At 56.2% G+C, this 20,604-nt stretch overlaps 1 protein-coding gene across 3 annotated transcripts in view; it reads right to left on the bottom strand.

Moving 5' to 3' along the window:
• The window catches only part of sano (CABIT domain-containing protein serrano), a 145,835-nt gene that overhangs the window by 19,141 nt on the left and 106,090 nt on the right, over nt 1-20,604 (bottom strand). For all 3 annotated transcript variants that reach the window (XM_025299722.1, XM_025299723.1, XM_025299724.1), the window contains 2 exons: nt 17,716-19,566; nt 17,038-17,233 (listed from right to left, as the gene is read on the bottom strand). In XM_025299722.1, coding sequence (XP_025155507.1) covers nt 17,041-17,233; nt 17,716-19,418 — 1,896 coding nt within the window. In that variant the 5' untranslated portion in view covers nt 19,419-19,566 and the 3' untranslated portion in view covers nt 17,038-17,040. The remainder of the gene's footprint in view (nt 1-17,037; nt 17,234-17,715; nt 19,567-20,604) is intronic.

Genomic DNA, 20,604 nt, shown 5'->3' with positions numbered 1-20,604 from the left:
ACCCGGCGCGTCTCCCCTCTGCCACCCTCTCCCCCCCCCCGGAGATAAACGCGCGATCACTCAGCCACCCACCCGCACGCACGCACGCACGCACGCACACGCGCCCGCGTAATTGTCCCCCCTCGGGATTTAATAGTTTCTTCGCGCATTCAAACGACCGGAGCGGGATTTACGGAAAACCAATAAAAGATCGGAATCCGGCGGATAGCGGGACTCCCTCGGCGGCGCGTTAAACGGCATTTTTCCGGACGAAAATCTCGATGTTTACGGCTCGCGCAATAATACTCGCGGTTCTATCGAGCGTCGCGGGGCAATAAAGTGCAGCGCGATACGCGTCCGGTAACGCACGGTATCGGGTCGTTAATAGTTCGGCAAAAGATACGCGGCCGCGCTGTTAAGGCGGGACGGGAAACGCGCAGGGTGACAGACACGTGTGCGACGGGGACGGGTCGAGTAAGGTAAAGTCCCAGTGACCGGACGCATTTAAGCGTAGGTCGTCACAAAAAAAAATACAATATATAATATTAAGAATAGTTTTGATATAAATATTTGCATTTATTCGAAGACTTAAGACTCCCTTAAGTAGAGAAAAATGATTTAAACCAATGTATATATATTAGAGATGTGCGAATCAAGAATTTTTATGTCGAATCGAATCGAATCGAATCTCATTTTTTTAATTCGAATCGAATCGAATCGAATCTATGAAATTTCATTCGAATTCGAATCGAATCGAATCATTAAAAAATTTAACATGACTATTAAACATGCACATAATGATGGAAGGTTTTAATATGAAAGGGGATATTGATATTGTAATATCATCTTAAGGTAAAATATATATTTAAATATTTGAAGTAATTTATAATTAAGTTATTAATTATAAGTTGAGTCAATTACAAATTCAGGGTTCAAACATACGGGCCCAGATGTCTCGTTTTGTACTTGATGCATGCAAATATAATGCACGCTAATATATCTGATTCGTAATTGAATCTTCGATTCGAAATTTTCGAATTATTCGGATTCGAGTCATAGGGATTCAGATTCGAATCGAATCGAATTACATTAGATTCGATTCGAATTCGAATAGTTCGCACATCTCTAATATATATATATAGTATATACCGCAATTAGAAAATTATGTGCTATTAGAAAATAATATAAATATAGATGTTATCTCTTAATGAATTTATTAACGATTGACCATTATTTTGCCAAACTATAGGCGTATACTTATTTAATCAATTTTTATTTTAATACAAAAGTATCAAATCGGATACATTTTTCCCAACTAATCGTCAAATATTGGAGTTTCTGTTTACAATAATTATTACTTTCATTCATTATTGTTAAAATAAGTAGTAAATATTGTTTTCAAAGTGGTCGAATAGTGAGACGTGCCCGACCATTGGGACGTTTACCTCAGCACGACGTAAAAGTCGTAAAAGCGGATTTAAGAAAGGAGAAAGAGGGGGAGGGAGAGGTGTCGAAAGAAGGACGCGCTGAGAGGAAGGTCGAGACGGTAAATCGGGGGCGTATCTCTCGGGAGGGAAGGGCGATATAATTGGCGTCATCAGCTGAGGAACGTGTCACGGACGCGCGCAGTCGGCAGTCTCTCCGAAAACCTTGAGGCTCGCGTGTCCTGTCGCACGAGAGCCGTCTAAAATGAGAGAGCCAGGTCCGCGAAGATAATCTCGTCATGGCTGCGATTAGTGGGAAAACACTATCGATCGCGCTCGCCTATGCGCGCGTGTGAGCGTCTCCGGTAAATCATACTCGGACGAAATGAGCGTCGAAACATGGCGAGATAATAAATTACCGCTCGCCTGTCAATTAGTTTTTACGACGCTCTCGCCGTAGTTAGCATATAAATTAGACGAGTTTGTCGACGCGCGATCGCATCGCGCGGGATCGAGAACGCGGCGACTCTGCGGATTTTACGTTTAGGTTTGCGCTCGTGGCTACGCTTTCGCCTCTCCCTCTCTCTCTCTCTCTCTCCCTCCCTCCCTCTTTCCTTCTCTCGATGGCGCGTAATTGTCGCCCGCGCTCGGCGATAAATCACGGCGGAGAGCATTTGTCAATCGCGCTCCTTGCCGGGCGGCGCGGTACCCGCGATCTATTTCTGACGCGTGTATCTCCAGGTGAGATTGTTACCGCGCGTCTGCGCGAGGCAAATTGTCGAAGTATGCTAAATTACACAGGAAAAAAGAAAGAGTGTTGCAAATTTTTCGCCATCTCCCGCTCTCGAGAGCGAGAGATTTCTTCGCTGCAACCCTCCGCGACGAGTCGGTCGGTTCTCGCTCGTCTCGCGAGTCAGAAGCGGCTCGACGACCTCGGCGAACGCTTGACTTGTGCGAGAAAAAGCCGCGTTGGTAAACCCGCTCCGAGGGACTCGGCGGAGCGAGCGCGGAAACCGCTCGATCCGCGCTAGGCGCGTATTCGCGCGCACCCTGAGCGATATTGGCAGCACGAATCGCCGATCGCTCGCGTTTAAGTCTCTCGTTGGTCGCGTTTTACGAGTAAATCGGCGCGTGCACCTGCGGCTAAGAGTAAAGCGCGCCGGCTTTCCGGGAGGCAACGGCGTCGGCGTCGGCGTTGCGGCGGAAAATTCCCGGCGACGCTCCTCGCGCGTTGCTTTAGTACGTAATAATACGAATTTACGCGAACGACGTCGGCCAGACGGGTGCCGTGTGAATTATTCATGATAAGCGAATCGCTAACCCCCCTCTCTTTTTCTCTCTCACTCCCTCTCCCTCAAATTCCACTTTGCTCTACTCTCTCTCTCTCTCTCTCTCTCTCTCTTTCCCTATCTCTTTGAAAGGTAGGACGCAACGAGGAAGCGGAAGGGCGTAAGTGAATTTCGCGGTCGCTAAAGCGCGAATGCTACCGCCGAGGGCGAGTGAAACATAGTTGGGATGAAATTCAAATCGAATGGCGTTCGCGTGTAAGTATCTCGCGATGCGACTCGAATGTGGAACGCGGCTGCAACTGCGAAAGTCGAGTGGCTGGCTGGCTCGACGCCTCTCAGACATCCCGAACGACGACTCTGTGCAGTAATTCACGCTCGAACGAAACGCGCACCGACGGCGTTGTGAATACGATGAAACGCGCGTCGGAGCGACGCGAAGCGACTCGCCGTCGCTGCGAAATGCGCGAAACTCTCCTCCACCTCGATCGCTCGCAACATCGACGGACTCCACACACCATCTCGGCACCCTCGACCTTTCTATCGAATTTCGGAGCTCGGTTCCAGCATTGATGCAGCAGCGACGGCAATTTGTAAGCCGCAGCCGCGCGAGCATCTCTCTCTCTCTCTCTCTCTGTCTGTCTGTCTGTCTGTCTCTCTCTCCCTCTTTCTCGCTCATTCGCTCGCGATTGTAGCCGTATTAACGCGTATCGTAACGTTCTATCGGATACACGCCAGAATCAATATTTGTTCAGCCAAGTTCCGCGCCGCTCATCGCGCATCTCTCGGCACTGCGCGAGCCAGCCGGCCAGCCTGCTTCTCGTGACTTCGTCGACGCCGCGCGGCGATTTATCGACGCTGATCGTCAGCTATCGAGGAACAGAAGTACCCGGTGTCCCGTTACGGGAGGATATTACGTGCAAGGATAGCCGGGGGCGTCGATTGACCGATTAGAATATCGATTAATATCGCCGAGACGTTATCGGCGTTTCGCGAGAGCCACACCTGACATGCTTGTGCATGCGTGCGTGCACGTGCGCACATGCACGTGCACGAGATAGGCGGCGTGAAAAGTCAATAGGCAAGGTGGGGACACGAGGCCCCCGAGGGATTCTCGAGGTCGAAAAGCTTGGCAAAAGGCGAAACGATGCTTGAGACGATGCGCGCGAGACATCGGCCTGGACATCGCGTTGTCTACGGGCGTTGGGTCCAAGGAGGTGCCTCGGTCGACACGAGCGAAGGGTCCCGGGTGAACCTGACGAACGTAGGGTCTTCGACCTGCTGGGCGCCAGGGAGCGCGGAGTGCGGCTCTCTCGCACGGACCCGGCCGTGGCGTGCGGCCACTTTGCCACGACACAGCCATAAACATCTCTGAATGGAGACCACCCACCAACCCGTACACTTCTCGGAAGCGCCATTGCGCGTTTCGCGAGACGCGCCGAGGACGACCTCCCTCGCAGGGCCTCCACGCGCGGCCGCGACTTCCCCGCGGCGGAATTTCCCGGACTCGCGTCGCCTCGTCAGGCGGCCAAGCAGACGGAGCGTGGAAACGCCGCTTTGGCGAGGAGGTTTACTAAAAACCCCAAGGGAGAGGGCAAGGAGGAGAGGAGCGAGGAGAGAAGAATTCATTCACGCGGTTATCTTTTTCCTTATTCTTTGAAGAAACGTGATATTGGGTCCTGGAAATGAAAATCGACCCTCTCGGGGGATGGATAACACAGCGGAATAGGGTTTCGCGATTCCACCGGCGCGGAATATTAAGCGGCTCGATGGAAAATTGGCCGCCGGTGTCGGGTAACGCGGTGCTGCGCGTAGCGAGGCTGACGCGCGCGCGCGCGGCGAAGGCGCGGCTGAATGCGTTTTGCGGAATGAATGGACGGAATCCCCGCGGGATTATCTACAGCCATATTGTTACTATCCCGATCGCGATGATGCCTGCTCGCGCGAACGCGCGGCTCTCTCTCTCTTTCTCTCTCTCTCTCTCTCTCTCTCTCTCTCTCTCATTGGCGCGCGAGAGTCGTACAGAAGTGAGATCGGTTATCGCGTATAAGCTCTGCAAAGAATTATTAGCGTCATTACCTTTGTCATAAGATAGTTAATGGCCGGCTATCTTGATTGCGGCCGCGGTCGTGACAGTTCGATCGTTTGTACGAAACGATTAGTCATTTTGTAACTTCCTGCGATATTAATCGCGACGTGGATCTATGCGCACGCGTCATCCGGCGTGCTCTTTACGGGAGCACGAAAGACGTGATTCTCCTCCGCTTCGTGGGGAAAAACCGCGCGGCGCAGCTGCGCGCGAACGACCGGCAGCGGCAACGGCAGCATCGACGAGAGAGAGAGAGAGAGAGAGAGAGAGAGAGAGGGGGGGGGAGAAAGAGAGAGTGAGAGGGAGAGGGAGAGAGGGAGGGAGGGAGGCAGGAAGAGAGTAGCGGCAACGCGGCGCGCGTTTTCGCAAAAAGTCGTAAAATCTGGATCGGAGCTTGATGTACGGCCGAGTTGATTTATCGGCAGCGAACGAAACGCGGCAGGAATGCAGATCCGCATGATCCGCGCACCTCGTGGAATAACGCGACGCCATATAATTTATTTCCATGCTCGCGCGATGCAGCGGCAAGAAGGAGCGTTATGAAGTCATAATGTTTCATCGGCCGAGCTTAAGTAGCTCTGTTGTATTGCAAATACGTAAGAAGTGACTAAACGGCTGTACACTCTGATCGATTGAGCGAGCAGTAAAATTATACATTCTACGGCCGCTCTTTCTTGCGCGAATCTCTGTTTCAACACGCCAGCCTCGTTTTTCATGCCCGCCGTATTCAATAAATCATCGAACCTCTTCAGCACGCGGGACTCTCCAAACGCGCTTCGCGCGAGTCTGCCACGCGTCTCTCGCGAGCGGCCGACGAGACACTCTTGGCGACCACTCTGACGACGACGCTGTCGCGTGTCTATACGTGTCACCTCGCCCCGCCGGTTATCGTCCTATGCTGAGAGAAGATATCAGTCGATAATAATAGCCTGTAATTGTGATGTTACAGCTGCGTCGCGAGAAGATCGATCTGCGGGCCCACGCGCGCGAACACGGGAGCGAACTCAGCACATTCGTCTCTCATCCCTCGATAGGATCTACGCGAGAAGTCTCGAAATCCGCCGGCGGCAATTTTCCCGCAAGAATCGCGCGCCCGTCACGGCGTGTCGCGCGATTCGCGCATTCGACGAGCGAGCGAGCACAAGCAGTTCTGCACACCCGTCCGTTCCGCGAGCCCGCAACGTGCACGTGCGGGCCCCCGCCCTCCGTTCCGCGATTCTCGCCGCTGTATTTCCGCGACCGGCAGCTTCCCGCTAATCAGCAGTTTTCGCAGCCCCGCGAGAAACAAGCCCTTCCAGTCGTCTCGGGCGTCTCGGGAAAAACGCGCGGCGCGGCGCAACCGCATCGCAAACACCGCCAGCAGTTTGATTTCACAGGCGGTCGTAAAACACCGAGTCGACCGATTCGCGTAGCGTACGCAGGCCGCGCGGCGAAACGAGAAGAGAAGTATTCTCCGGTTGCAGCAGCGACTGCTGCTATATAGCTGTTGCTTCTGGATCGGCGGCGGACCGCGCGCCGTGGCCGTGCTCTCCCTTTTCCTCGCTCTCGCTCGCGCTCGCGCGGCGCGATTTTATACGCGGCCGCATCTCCTCTCCGCCGACGAAAAACCGGTCGACGCGGATCACACCGGCGCGGCGCGCCGAGGTGTATCGAAAGACCACGGGCGAATCGGCCCTCGGTCCCGTAACCGAGCGAACGCGATCGCGCGCGCGCGCGCGCACGCGCGCGATCGAAGGTGAGAGTAGAAGAAGAGATTAGATCGTAAAGCGGGCCGAACGGTGCGTTCGCTTTGAGGGAGAGAAAGAGAGAGAGATCTCTCTCTCTCTCTCTCTCTCTCTCTCTCTCTCTCTCTCTCTCTCTCTCTCTCGCGCGCGCGCGCGCGCGGGTGAGAGTATTGCGATGAAAGAGAGCGGGAAGGGGGGAAGGAAAAAGAGCGCAGGGATGAAGGGGGGCATCGCGAGAGAGCCGAGCTTGTTCCGCATCGGCGTTTCGATCGGGACGTTGCTGGATCCACCAGATGCATGCCGCATTCTACGGCTGATTACGCAAGGAACGAGAGTGGCAAAAATCTCGCTCGGAGATCCGAGCGCGAGCCGCGCGCTGCATCGCGCCGTACGGAGGCGGGGGGAGGGGAGGAGGAGGAGGGGAGGCACTTCAGGCCCTTCTTGCGCGAGTCGCGTATCTTCCGGAGCCCTTCCGGGCGCACAGCGGCGGCTGAATGTGTCTTTCCGACTTTCCAGCTGAGCGGAGTGTTGCTTGCGCGAAAAGAAAGGATCATGAGCTCTCGTTTTGCGCGCGTAATCTCTCCGTCGGGACTATTTCGCGAGAGTTTCCCTCACTTACGCGTCGGCAGCGCGATAACACCGCGAGAGCGGAACGATTCCGCGCGGGCGCCTCGCGCGGCGGAATATTTACGACGCACAAAACGATTACGGGAAGTAGCCGGACGCCGCGCCGGCGCGATGAATAATCGCCGTTTGGTTTACGGGATTTTTGCCATCGCGTCTTTGCCGCGCGCGCGCGCGCGCGCGCTACTTTCCGCGTCGAGTCCCCGCGGTCATAAGTATACCCGGCCGAGAGGTCTAATGAGCGACGATCACGCTCGCGCGACTTTCTTTGCTCGCGTAATTTCGAGTTATTAATATCCCGCGAGCGAGTCCTCGAAATAATTTTACAGTTGGCGGGACACGACATTCGCGGGCGTGCCCGCGATACCAGTTTAGCCTTGCGCGCGGCTTGCTTCTCGCTCCGCGCATCAAAAGCGATATTTCGCTCGCGCATACGTCGCCCGTCTCGCTCGCTTCGCTCGCTTCGCGCGCTGCGCGGCCCTACACGGCCCGGTGCGTTACTCCACTCGGAGCAAATGGATTCTATCAAGTCTCGTTTGCGGTATTATAAATTAGTACCAGCTCGTGGCGCATTGCAAATAATTTTTCTCGACCGACGGCTACGCGCCCCGGTCCGTTCCCCCCTCACGCTCTTGCTCTCTCTCTCTCTCTCTCTCTCTCTCTCTCTCTCTCTCTCTCTCTCTCCCTCTCTCTCTCTCTCTGTCGCGTCCTCTCTCCTGTGCGCACGGTCAACTTGGCAAATCCCGACTGTCCGACCGGACTGGTGCTTTACAAGGTAGACGCTTAACGGAACGCGCGTGCACGACGTTTTCCACGACGCGGCGGTATAATAAGACGACGGCGAATTTGTATATACACGAGCGCGGCGAGCAGCGACAGCCGCCGCGTCGCGCCGCGCCGCACGGGGAAAACGCCGACGGAGCCGCGGCGGACTCGTCGACACGCTGCAGCGAGCAGACCGCGAGCGTGTTGGTGAGACTGGTCCAGACTGCAATTGACACCGGCTGGAATTCAGTTCGCCTCGACCTTCGCGGGTCCGCGATATCGGCTGGATCCGACTCGTTCCAGCGTAACGCGGCGCGGCGCGCCGCGCCGTGGCGATCTTTCGGGATCCAGTTTGCCGCGATATTACGCGACGCTTTAGTCTCTACAATGCTGAATTTCGTCGGAACCCCCAAGTGGGCCGTCAGCTGGACCTACTTGGGCTTGGACCAAGATTATAATCTTTTCTCTTCTCTTCTCTTCTCTTCTCTTCTCTTCTTAGATTTCTACGTTTTACACATATCCGAAACCAAACTCGCCGTATTCCCGCGATTAAAGAACACTCCATCGACGATTCCATGGAAAATTTCCAGCTCGGTTCAAGAATCAGCCCGAGAGTTGTGGGACCAAGTCCTCCTCGCTCTCTATGGACTCTATTTTATTGTACCGCTATGTCGACGCATTTTCTTTTTAGCCATAGACAGCCGAGTGTCTTTAGAGGCAGATAATCCTGAGCGATACAAACTCACGTGGCCGTCGGCCGATCGCAACAATATCGAAGTGGACGCGCGCTGTTCCGCAGCTTCACCGACTCAACTGCGGTCGCGCGGAAAATCCCGTGCGAGAACGAGAGCGAGAGCGAGAGCGAGAGCGAGGGAGAGAGAGAGAGAGAGAGAGAGAGACTCTCTTCTCGTTCTGAAATAAAGATGTACTTTTTCAGGCATTCCCAACGCTATTCAATGATCTCCCCTTCCGTCGTGCTTTCCGCTTCGTCTGCGCCAGTTTCTCCAGCACGTAGTGCCGGATACTTTCCCGCCGGCCGACCAGCCAGCCGATCGTACTCGGAGAGGTAGATGCGTAACGAACGGCGCATGCACAATTTCATCGGTGCAAGTGTAATAAACCCTGGGCAATCTTGCGCGCTCGCGTACGCCAGCGACACGCACACGTACGCGAGCGCGCCCGTGTTATCTGGACGCGGTACGCTACTCACGGTGAGTCGCCCGGTAAGACGAGGAAGGAGAGAGAAAGAAAGAAAGAAAGAAAGAAAGAGAGGGAGAGAGAGGGAGAGAGAGAGAGAGAGAGAGAGAGAGAGAGAGAGAGAGGATCTCTCGTGGATCTCTCGAGTGCACAGCGAGCCGAACGCAAAGTACCACGCGGGAGTGCAGTAGTAATAATAAAGTGGTAGTGGTTGGCACGTCACGGTCCAACAGGCCGATCAACCGGCCGTGCGGCGAGCCAGCTACTGGTCTCCGCCCACGCACAAACACACTTCTATGCACGTACACGCTCGCAGACGGACGCACGCGTGTACGCACATACGCGAGCGCGCACGTGTGCGGAGACGCGCGCGCGCGCGCGCGCGCACACGTTGGAACACAAAGCGCGAGCGCGCGAACGCCGATCGCGAAGGCGCGCGCTCGAGAGAGAGAGAGAGAGGGGGAGAGAGAGAGAGAGAGAGGGAGAAAGAGAGAGAGAGAGAGGGAGAGGGAGAGAGAGAGAGAGAGAGAGAAAGAGAGAGGAGTCTCATACTGCCGGCGGGCTCATCCGCGTGGTTTTACATACGCGCAGATATCGTGGACACTCAGCTACCTCGCTACGTTTCCTCGGTAGCAGAGGGAGAGAGAGAGAGAGAGAAACAAAGAAGCGAGAGAGAAAAATGCGTTTCACTCGAGACTCGTGGATCACGTTGCCGCGAGCGGGAGGATCGCGAACCATCATACTCGCGTCGAGAGGAAGCGAGAGGAGCTTGCGCCCGCGAGGAGGAGACCGCGGCGAGATCACCGGGGAATCGACGGTATCAGACCGCGAGATCAAGCGGGACGAGGAAATTCACGCGATTGCGCGCGAATGCGGGAGATCTTATTTCTATCTTTACATCGTTTGCCATATTTCGTCATGAAGTATGGATCTGTCGTTGATTATACGGGGCATGGTGGGTGCATTTGCTGTGCGAAAATATCAAGGAGCGAGCTAAAAACCCGCGACGACGACGGGCGAATGGCGAGTCTGGCGAGGGCCAGTAGATGCAGCGCGCTATGGTCGGACCGACTGCCCGGCCAGACGGTGATGTTTTCACTGGGCGGTTTTTTCCGCGCAGCGCTGACGCGCGTTAAAATATCGAGCCGGGTTGCACGGCGATATTTTTCCACGAGGGATTCTCTTCGCCCCGGTGCTCCGTTGGCGGTGCTCGCGGGCGGCTGCTAACGCTGTTACAACTAATTATGAATCGCGCGCACGTGATGACGCGCGGCGTGTTCTCTCGCAGCCGCGCACGCAGGGACACGCACGTGGGCGCGCGAGGCACGCCGTCTGAGACGCGCGTCGTCGATTTGCTTCGCTTTCGCGGAGAAAATCGCCGATGCGGACAACGGAGTGTTGACGGGCCGCTTGCGCAATCCACGCGGCGAGAGAGAGAGAGAGAGCCGAGAATGCTCCTTCTTTCTCGCGTCTCTCTGTTCGTCGTCCTCCCGTAGGCGAGCGTGTCGCGCGTGGTTCCCGTCGCCTCGCGACGTGAATTCTCCGATTTAAAGCGCGAGTCTGCGACGGTGTTGTGTCACCATTCCGCGAAAGCGAATCGCGCGGAAAAAGTCCCGCGCGTCGTCGTTCGCGCCCAGGCGCGAGAGCTTCGAAGAATTCGCGGTGTCTTACACGCACACGATCGAGCGCGGATTTTCGAACGAGCGCGATTCCCTTTAACCCTTTGAGTACACGTATTTTTCAGAAAATCCGAATCACATGAAAATTTATACACGGGGGTTTCCGGGGTCGCTGATGACGAATCCGTTACCAGATTTTCGACATTCGAAATTCGGCCGACGCAAAAATGAAAAATCGCAATAATTTTGGGTGACGATGGGTATTGTGGGGTTTTTGGAGTCGCTGATTACGAATCGGTTATCAGATTTTCAAAATTGACCTTGAAAGCTAACCGAAGTACAATTTCAGCTAATCATAAAAAAATTTTATGATCCGCCATCTTGGAAAATAAATTTTAGAATTTGGACCTCAGACTCGTAATCAGCGAGCTCAAAAACTAACCAGAGTGCAATTTTAGTTAATTTTATGTACATTCTATGATCCGCCATCTTGGAGGATTAATTTTGGAATTTGGATCTCAGATTCGTGCCTCAGCGACCCAAAAAACCCCCAGATCTTGATTTCGAGCAAAAAATTCACTCACTGTTCGTGGAAAATGATTTTTTTCTCTAAAAATGTGCATAAGATGCACATGTTAGATGTTCTCTAAAAATGTGTATAAGAAGCTAAAAAATCGCAAAAAACCCGAGCAAGAATCCCTGAAATATGAAATATTTCATGAAAATGTGAGAATAAATAGGTGGTAAGTATACTTACCACTATACCTCAAAGGGTTAATTATCCCGTTTTATCTTCCCGTCGTACCGCGCGAGTACGCGAGAACGCGGGGAGATTCATCGTTTACGTAAAGATACACGCGTGTCGTGCGAGACGAGAAAGCGCTCGCGCCTTACATCGCGGTTACAGAGAGTCACGCGGCATCTCGTGCGCGCTCCCGCGCAAAAATCGCAAATTATAATAACGCAGCTAGGGCTTTCGGAGAAACTCGTAAGCGCGAAAGCGACCGTGGTTATTAATCTTATTTATCGGCCGTTTCTTCCTCGCCGCCGGCGGAGATACCGGCCTTGTTAATGATCGCGTTCGCGATCAATTAATACTTTCGACGCACGCATCCTTCGATCAGCCCGGTCTGCGAGCGGATCGCGCGAGTGTGTCACGAGACACACGCGAAAGCACCGCGAAAGCGCGCTTTTACTCGCACCTCTCAGCGAGATTTATCCTGTCATATCCCGACATTCGCTCGTACTTACTTAGATGTGTAATCGCGATATCCGCGCGAGATTTCTCCCCACCCATTGTCGACCGGGCTACTTTCAGCTTTCAACCTATTTCGCCGCTCTCGTGTACTTCTCGCCGGCTGTCTTCTATAAATTTTACACGTCGTTGAACCGATTCTTCTCAACGCTGCTTCACGAGCCTCGTTGCCCTCTCGCGGCTCTTCCCATGTTTCTTCTCGTCGCGGATTATTGTGAGAAACATGAGATAACTCAGCCGAGAGCACTCGGCGAGCAGCGAGAGACGAGTGATCGGTCAACAATGTGTTAAGAAAGGACCTCTTTCTCGAATTGTTCTCGACGAGTTTGCAGACGCAGCGCGACTCGAGAGGAACTCGAGACACCCGCCCGCAACCACGCATCGCGTCATCCACGTGGGCGCGGGTTTCAGGTGTGAGACGGAGCTTTACGGAGGCCTCCTCCCAGTGTTCTTCCTCGAGCTTTTCTCCGCTCCGCCATTGTGTCGCTCGCCGTTTGTCTGCGAGCGCCAGGCGAGCGACTCGAGTACGTAGATGGTTTTAGACGGTAAATAGGTGAAAAAATTCGTCGCGGATGACTCAGGACTGGCGGACGGGCCCACAAGCGCGACGCGCGCGCGCGCGCGCTACGGCATTTTATCCGGGAAGCGAGGATGTAGGCAGACAATGGGACGAAGTAACAAGGAACCGTGCCTCGCCGGAGCCGAACGTCGTCCGTAATTTGCATGCGATGTGAGGAGAGAGCGGAGGGGCGGCGGCTGCGATAAATATGCATGATTTTAGTTGGAAGAGCGAAAACGTCGAATCTCAGAACCGCGCGATGTGCCTGCGACGAATTAATGGCGCGACAGGTCACACTTATTTTCGCACGAGAGTACCGAGGACACCCCGGAGGAGCGGATTCTCAGCCGAAAGCAGTTGGCGGAGAAATTCCAAGGCTGAAATTCCGCTCCGAGTATGCCCCTACGGCGCCCGACGACGCGGCGAAGAGTTCATCGACTCGCGCTCGACGGATCGACGCGAATCGAAAAGTCTCTCGGTACCTCTTTCCGCGTTTTCTCGCGCGTTCGCTCTCGCGCGATTACACGCAGCGCAGGCCGCGCGCGCGCGCGCGCGCGCTACGATAAATCAAGCGGCAGCGCGTCCAAGCTCTCATTACAACGCCCTCGTTGAAAGCGCGATCGGGGCTGCGATCATGCTTCCTCGCGCGCGGCGCCCTAACAAGCGAACAACACCACGCGGCCACTCGGCACCGAGAGGAAAGCGCGACGGAGAAGGCGGCCAGCCGCCTAGCAATTTCATCAAGATGATCACAGCGGACACTCTCGCGCGCGAACCACGAAGCTAAATGGAGTCACCGAGAGGGAGCGCCAGGCCGACGGAAGCGAAATGCAAAAGAGCGGCGCGGCTGAATGTCGATCGGCGGCTGAATATTATCAAACGCCCGTAAGGAGAGCTTGTGATATCCAGAGGACGCGCGGCAATCTTCGCTGCGCAAGCGCGCCCGCAAATAGCACGTTCGGCGCGCGGCGCGTCGTCGCGCGGCTCTCTGCGGCCGAGCGTTAACCAACATCGCCGCGCGCGCGCGCGCGCGAGCGCGAGCGCGCTCGCGCGGATATCGCCACGAGCGTAATCATACGAATGCGCGGAGGAATTTGTTGATATTAATCAACGTCGTCGTCGAGGGGCGCGCAGGCGAGGCCCGAGGGAGGCCGAGGACCGCGGGCGACGCGCACCCAGCAATTTTCGAGATAATAGTCTCCCTTTCTCCGTCGCTCGCTCGCTCGCTCTCTCCACGGCCGGGGCCGCGACTCTCGGCGAGCCACGGCGAAAAGCCACGAAGCGATTACTTTCTAATTATCGACGGCGACTCCTCCTCCCCGTGACGCGATTTAACGTAGGTAGCCGTAAACGTGTGCCGTTTATTCTAGCCGGAGCCCTCCGACGCCTACCCGAACGCCGAACGCGCCGGGATACACGGCGGAGAGTAAAGACGCGCGCGGAGGGACGGAGGGGAGGAGGGGGGAAGGAAGAAGACCGTGTTTTCGATCCGCGTTAATTAATTAGCGGCCGGGGGACCGACGGATTACGCGACGGGCACCCTCGTTTCTCGGGGAGACACCCGGTAATTTTCAGCGCGGCGTTTAGTGCCCGGACATTAAAATGTACGTGGAAATGGGCGCGACACGCCGCGCCGCGCTGCGGGTAGCCGCAAGTGACAAGCGAACGGCCGGGCAATTTAGAATAGAACGGCCGAAGCGGGGGAGGGAGCGAGTTCCAAGTTGCGCGTCGTGTCGTGTAAACGCGCTCGGGGAAAACGATGCCGAAACTAGCGTGAGGCCTCTCGCGAAAATCGCGAAAATCGCGAAAATCGCAGGTTCTCTCTCCCCCTCTCTGCCCCCTCTCTGCACGCACGGAAAATATACAAATCTCACTGGGAGACGCACCGTGGGAGACGCGAGCCGAATGCGAGCCTTCCGCTCGATATCATCCGCTCTCGCACGTTTCCCACGTGTGTGATTCTCCTTTCGTTCGCGGTCCGGTTTCTCCGGTCGACCGGTCGACCGGTCGACCGGCCGGCTCTCGCTTCCACGCACGCTAATCACACGGACAACTAATAGAAAACTAATCACGCAGATCCTCCGTACGGAGAGAGCCGTCCAGCGCGGCGATGGCGTACTCGGCTCGCCCGGCCGCCGATTTACTCCGACGATCGGCTTCAGCCGGACGTTCGATTGTCGCACGATCGCATAATCGGAAACCGTCCACTTGCGTGCGACGGCGACGATGAGATCGCTCCACGCACAATCATAATCTCCGTAATACGCGGCGATCGAGTAGGTGGGCGGAGGACGCGGATAGAACGAACTACGGGGCGGCGGCGGTGGCGGTGGTGGTGATCGGTAAAGGGGCGGAAGGGGGGAGGGGAGGGGAGGAAAGGCATCGACGACCGGAAGCCACGGTTTGTCCAGCCGTTGAACCTGGTCTCGTTTAATTCCGCTCACGGAGCGACTCCGCGGCGAACCAGGGCTATTATAGCGTTGCACCGAGCGAGGATGACGTTATATACCCCGAGGCTGTCCACCGCCAGTCCACCGTTGAACTATCTGCTCGTTCTCTCCCTCCCTCCCTCCCTCCCTCCCTCTCTTGTTCTCTCTCGCCAGCTTCCAAGCCGTCCTCTCGCGAGGAGGCGAAGCTGAGTCCCCCCTAAACAGCACCCGCGGAGAGAGGGAGAGAGGGAGACGAAGAAGCTGAGAGAACGATAAGGGGAGAGGGAGGGGGAGGAGAGCGAGAGAGAGAGAGAGAGAGAGAGAGAGAGGGGGAAGGAGGGAGGGAGAGAGAGAGAGAAAGAGAGAGAGAGAGAGAGAGAGAGAGAGAGAGAGAGAGAGAGAGAGAAAGAGGAGTTAGGCCACGGCAGATTAACCTACGCGGACCTCGCTAATTTCCACGGCTTGGGAATACCAACCGGTATCTCAGCTGGATTGCGGATGTACGCAGCAGGAAGCTTTGTGATTCCCGACTTCCTCCCGTAAACGCCTCGTCGCCCGCCACGGTAGAGGCAGGCCCGTGACGAGGAAACGCTTTCAATCTCTCGCTGTCGCTGTCGATTTTCATCGGCGGATTAGCGGACGGGGAAACGAGCGAGACGATCGTCGACGGAGATTACCCTCGTCTTCGGCCGTCGCCACGGCGAACGACCGTGCGATATCGCCGGCGCGGCGCGTCGATGCGAAATGTCGCTCCTCTTCACGCGACAACTTCGGGGAGTCTGTGCGAGCGACGTCGCGCTCGCACTCTTCGCTGACTTCGCGCTCGCACTTTTCAGCATCGAGGACGAGAGATCGCTCGACGAGGATTTTCGTTCGAGATAGACTCATAGGACGACGACGGCGCAGCTCGTAAAATGTGTGTGTGTGTGTGTGCGCGCACACGACTCAAACGCGCTTTACGAGGGCCTTTGTGTCCCGCATGCGAATCGATTACGCCGTAAGAATGGATTCCTCCGCGGATGGTAATTGGCGGTAATCCTGGCGGAGCTTCCTGAATCGCGCCCGGGACAAGTGCATTTCCTAGACATCCTTATGAGAATCGGGCGGAGAATGGTATCGGGGGAGGTGGTATCGAGGGAGGGGGGCGATTAAATGGATAAAGACTTATGGCAATAGGGAAGCAGCTCCGGCGCGTCTCTTATAACGCCCAGTAAAGTGCTCCGTTAAAGGATCATCCCGCCTATCCTGGGTCGCTCCCGCGAATTTAACGATTCAGTCCTCCTTCCCGGACAAAGTACGCTGTAACTACGTCGTAACCGGTATTCCCTCAGCACAGTTAATTGCGACGTGCGTGTCTGCGCGTTCGACAAATAGTCCCGCCTGCTCGCTCACCCGACAGCGTATCATCCGCGAATACGGGAAACGCGCTCGGGGAGCAACGTTGTTTTTCGCTCCCGATGCTCGAGGGGAGCCGCGCGACTTGTCGAAACATCGCGATTCCAATTTCTTCAGGCAATATCGCAGCGCAAGATTATCCTGTAATCTCTTCTATCGTTTAATCTACAATATCGTGTGAGACTCACGGTGAGAAATTCGCAGCGAACATAAGAAACGCGAGTCAGCCTCTCTCGTGTATCAAGCTAAATATAAGAAGAACGGGTAATACGATTCATTCACGTATGTTTCGCGAGGCAAAACACACAGAAAGCGCGAGTAAGACTTGTGTGTACAATTTTTACCACGAGTGTTTCGCGGTCGATATTCTGTAGTCTGCGATTCGCGTTTTGCGACTTGCGTTGTTTGCGTGTAGACCGGGCATTTATCGCAGACCGCAGCTTCATCAGCGACTTTGGCACTTTGTGCTATTATGCGACTTAAATCATAGTGCAAGGGATCAAAGGGTCAACGCGCGCGTATATACTCGCGCGCGGACATATGTATGTGTGAAACGTGCGCGTGTGTGCCCTGAAACGGGCAGTCGAGTCGTTTGTCCGAAGAAGCAATTTTCCATGTCGCGGATATCGCTATCGAACGACGACCGAGGGATGATCGGAGAGAACTTAATACGGCAATACGGCAATACTTACGAGTTAGAGGTAGAGCGTGCCGACACGTCGCGGTGCCACGACAGTGACAGCCAGACGTGGCCCACATTTAGTCGGTGGCAGCGGTGCTGTCGTGGCGGGCGGCGGAGTTTCCGGTCTCGTGCAGCCGAGGCCGCTTCCACCTCGAAGCTCCCAGACTAAATTCGTCAGCGATCGCGGCCTGCTTAAACGTCTCGATCTAAATAGCCGCAAACACGATAAGATCGATGAGAGACGATCGTGTCAATCTTCGTGAATGTCGTGCGTTTGCACAACATGACACGACAAGGGATGATTCGACTCTCGAGACAAGGGATGAAGAAACACGAATGAAAGCATCCCCGTCACGACCCACTTCAATGCGCCTCGAACACGTCGCAGGCAGGAGGGCAGCTAGGAACGAGAGAGAGAGAGAGAGAGAGAGAGAGAGAGAGAGAGAGAGAGAGAGAGAGAGAGAGAGAGAGAGAGAGAGAGAGAGAGAGAGGTTCCCGGCATCCGAATATGCGAGGAGAAAATACTTGTCTCTTATCCTCGACTGGCTGCTCTCATCCATCGACCAACCCCAAGGGCAAAAGGCTCATCCAAGGGATTCGCGAGGGACACTTTCGTCTTGCGTTTCCTCCTCCTGTGAGGTCGACATAGGATAGAACGAGGGGGATACGTGTATCGTTTTATCGTTACCTCTTTTCCGGCAGCTTAGCACCCGCGCCAGAGTCGCCCGACGTCCTGCCGCCCGAGTGGCTGGAGTCGAGCGTGCCGTCGAGCTCCATCGCCTGCTGGAGATTAGTCAGGCTCTTGTAGCGTATGTTGAAGAGCGGCGAGCCGCCCTTGTAACCCGGCGGCGTTTCCTTCAACGGCGACGCGCTCTTCTGCCTCATTAGCGGCCGGCCGCGCTGCGTGCCGCTGTTCTTCACGTAGAGCTTCGCCAACGGCGGCTTCTCCACCCTGGAGGGCTGCGGCGCCTCCTTAACCGCGCGCCTGGTCCGCTTCTCCGCCTGGATCTTCTTCGTGGGTATCGTCTCGATCGGCGGCGGCTCCGGTCGGTCGTCCAACAACGGCGCGATCGTCACCGTGACCGGCGTGAGCGGCGGGGTCGAGCCTTGGCCGGCGGCCAGAGGGCTCTCGTACGGCGACCTCACGCTCTTCGGCAACGGCGCGAAGCCGCGCACGTAGTCGTATATCTGGTCGATCTCGTCGTACTCCTCGGTACAGGCGGACGACGACGGCGGCACCCGGTTCTCGTCCCGGTATCCCGCATGGCCACTGGACGCCTGATGTCCATTGCTATGATAATGATGATGATGATGATGATGGCCGGCACTGCCGTTTCTATGATGACCGAGCGGAGGCGCGTGATCCGAGTTGGTGGACGGCCGCCTGAGGAAGCCGGACGCGCTCCTGGTCTGCCTGGAGGCTTGCTTGCTTTCACCGAGACGACCGTCCAACACGTGCGCGCGGTCGGCCACATCAGCGACCAAGCGGGATGCGCGCTCCACCAGCCTCGTGAACTCATGCATGGAGCGCAGGGCCTCCTCGTTCCGCGCTTTGACCAGCTTGAGCGGCGCCGCGAGCGGCAGCGCGACCGCCGCGCCTTCTCGCTGCAACGGCAACGCGAACACGTGCTCCTCCTCGAAGGTGGACAGCAGCCTGAGCTCGGGCACGAACTGCGACGACGACTTGAGCCCCCTGGGCGGCTGGCCGTGCACCAATCTCACCGTGAGCGGCAGGCGTTTGCTGAGGAGCGCCCGGGCGGTGTGCACGCCGCTGATGTTGTCCTCGCGCGCCAACGCGCTGAAACGGCCGCGCTGATCCATCGCCAAGAGCACGCTGTCGCCGCGGCAGTCGACGCAGCGGAGGAATCGACCCCTGCCGGGTAGCGCGACCTCACCGGCGGTGACGATCGTCTCACCGGCCGACAGGGCCCTCGTGCCCTCCGGCACCACGATCCCGGACTCATCGTCCACCCGGCAAGCGATGCCGCGCAGCGTCTCGCGCACCAGCGCGCCTTCCTCCGGGCATCTCCGCGACAGCTCGTTTACCGACTCGATACCGCGCACCGCTCTACCCTCCTCGCTCAGGATCTCGAAGTAGCCCGCGTACGAGTCCGGTATCGCCAGCCTCGGCCCGACGCCGACCACCCTGCGGCCCTCCTTGATCTTCACCGCCTGCGCCACGATCTTCCGCCGACGACCGGCCGATATGAGCAACGCGGTGCTCTGCAAGCTCGGCGCCGGTAGCGTCGGCACGCCCAGCCCGCCATATTGGCCCTTGGTGATCTTGATCACGGCCGGCAGACGGTACTTGGAGACGAACTCGCGCAGGTACGTCGCCTCCTCGGCCCAGCGTGCCGCCGCGACGACGATCTGACCGTCCGTTGCGGCCATCGCGCCGCACCGCCGGCACCCCCGCGACCCCGCGTCCCCCGCCGCGAGATCGGGTCGCTCGACAGGGACCGACGATCAGGCCCCCGACGATAGCTCAACGCTACTGCTGCTCCTGCTGGCCGCGCGTCGCTCCTCCTCTATGCCCCATCTGCGAACAAGAAGAACGGAGGACGCTATTCAGAAGTTCTTTATTCTTTATTCTTTATTCTCTGTGTGTGTGTGTGTGTGTGTGCTAATTGGCAAAGAGATCAAGCTCGCATATGCGTGACGCTCGAGTCCGATCTGCTTCTAAACGTCGCGGCATCTCTCATCGTTCACTCCAAATTAGCGGCCAACGCTAATTCCCACTTTTCGGCCGTCTCGTCTTCATCGCAGCATAGATCCGTATAATTGATCGATTATTCCATCTTACGTTTTTCTGTACCTTCGAAAAAATATTTCCGTGAAATACACACGACCGGTCTCAATGGACCACTACTGATCGTCGAAATCAGACGAAACGCCACGTCATGGCGATGCGATGCGTCGCACTACACTGCGTGTAAATATTTCGAATAAATCTCAGCGGTGCTTCAGGATACCGCGACGTACGACCTAACGAGACCCACCTCGACCCGCCGATTATCCCCCCCCCTCTCCCCCGCACAAGACACATCGAATTCCGCTCGCGCCCCACTCCTCGTGCATCGCGATAATAATTTGTGCTCGAGGCCTCGCCGCTGGGAGCTCGCGCCGCGACTAATCTCCGTTGCGAAAGCGCGCGCTCGAGGTGTCCGCCTTTACCGTGTTAATTTCGACAGACGAACGCGTCGGTGCCGAAAGGCACCGCGCTCCGTTCGCCGCTTCCCTCCCGTTTGATGCACTTTTAATACGTCCTTTCCCACGTGGGGAGCGAGAGAGACGGGGAGCGAGAGGGACGGAGCGCGCGCACGTTGCCGTTCGCGCGACTCTGTGAAGCGTCCGGCGCCTGTACGCGCGAGAGAGAGAGAGAGAGAGAGAGAGAGAGAGAGACCTAATGCCGATCCGTGGCTATAATATACGCAATGACCCGACTTGTCATTAGTCAAGTTCCAATTATGGACCGGTTGGATAATTTCCGCAGAGCGAGGGTAGCCACCACTCGAAACTGCGTATGGCAGGTAATCAGCAGTACCGTGGGCACACCGCGTCGTCGTTGCTTTCCAGA

Source organism: Harpegnathos saltator, unplaced genomic scaffold, assembly GCF_003227715.2.
Source record: "Harpegnathos saltator strain DR-91 unplaced genomic scaffold, Hsal_v8.6 scaffold290, whole genome shotgun sequence".
In the NCBI taxonomy this organism is placed as follows: Eukaryota; Metazoa; Arthropoda; class Insecta; order Hymenoptera; family Formicidae; genus Harpegnathos; species Harpegnathos saltator.
Note: the sequence above shows the minus strand (reverse complement) of the source record. Positions and strands in the feature narration are given on the sequence as shown.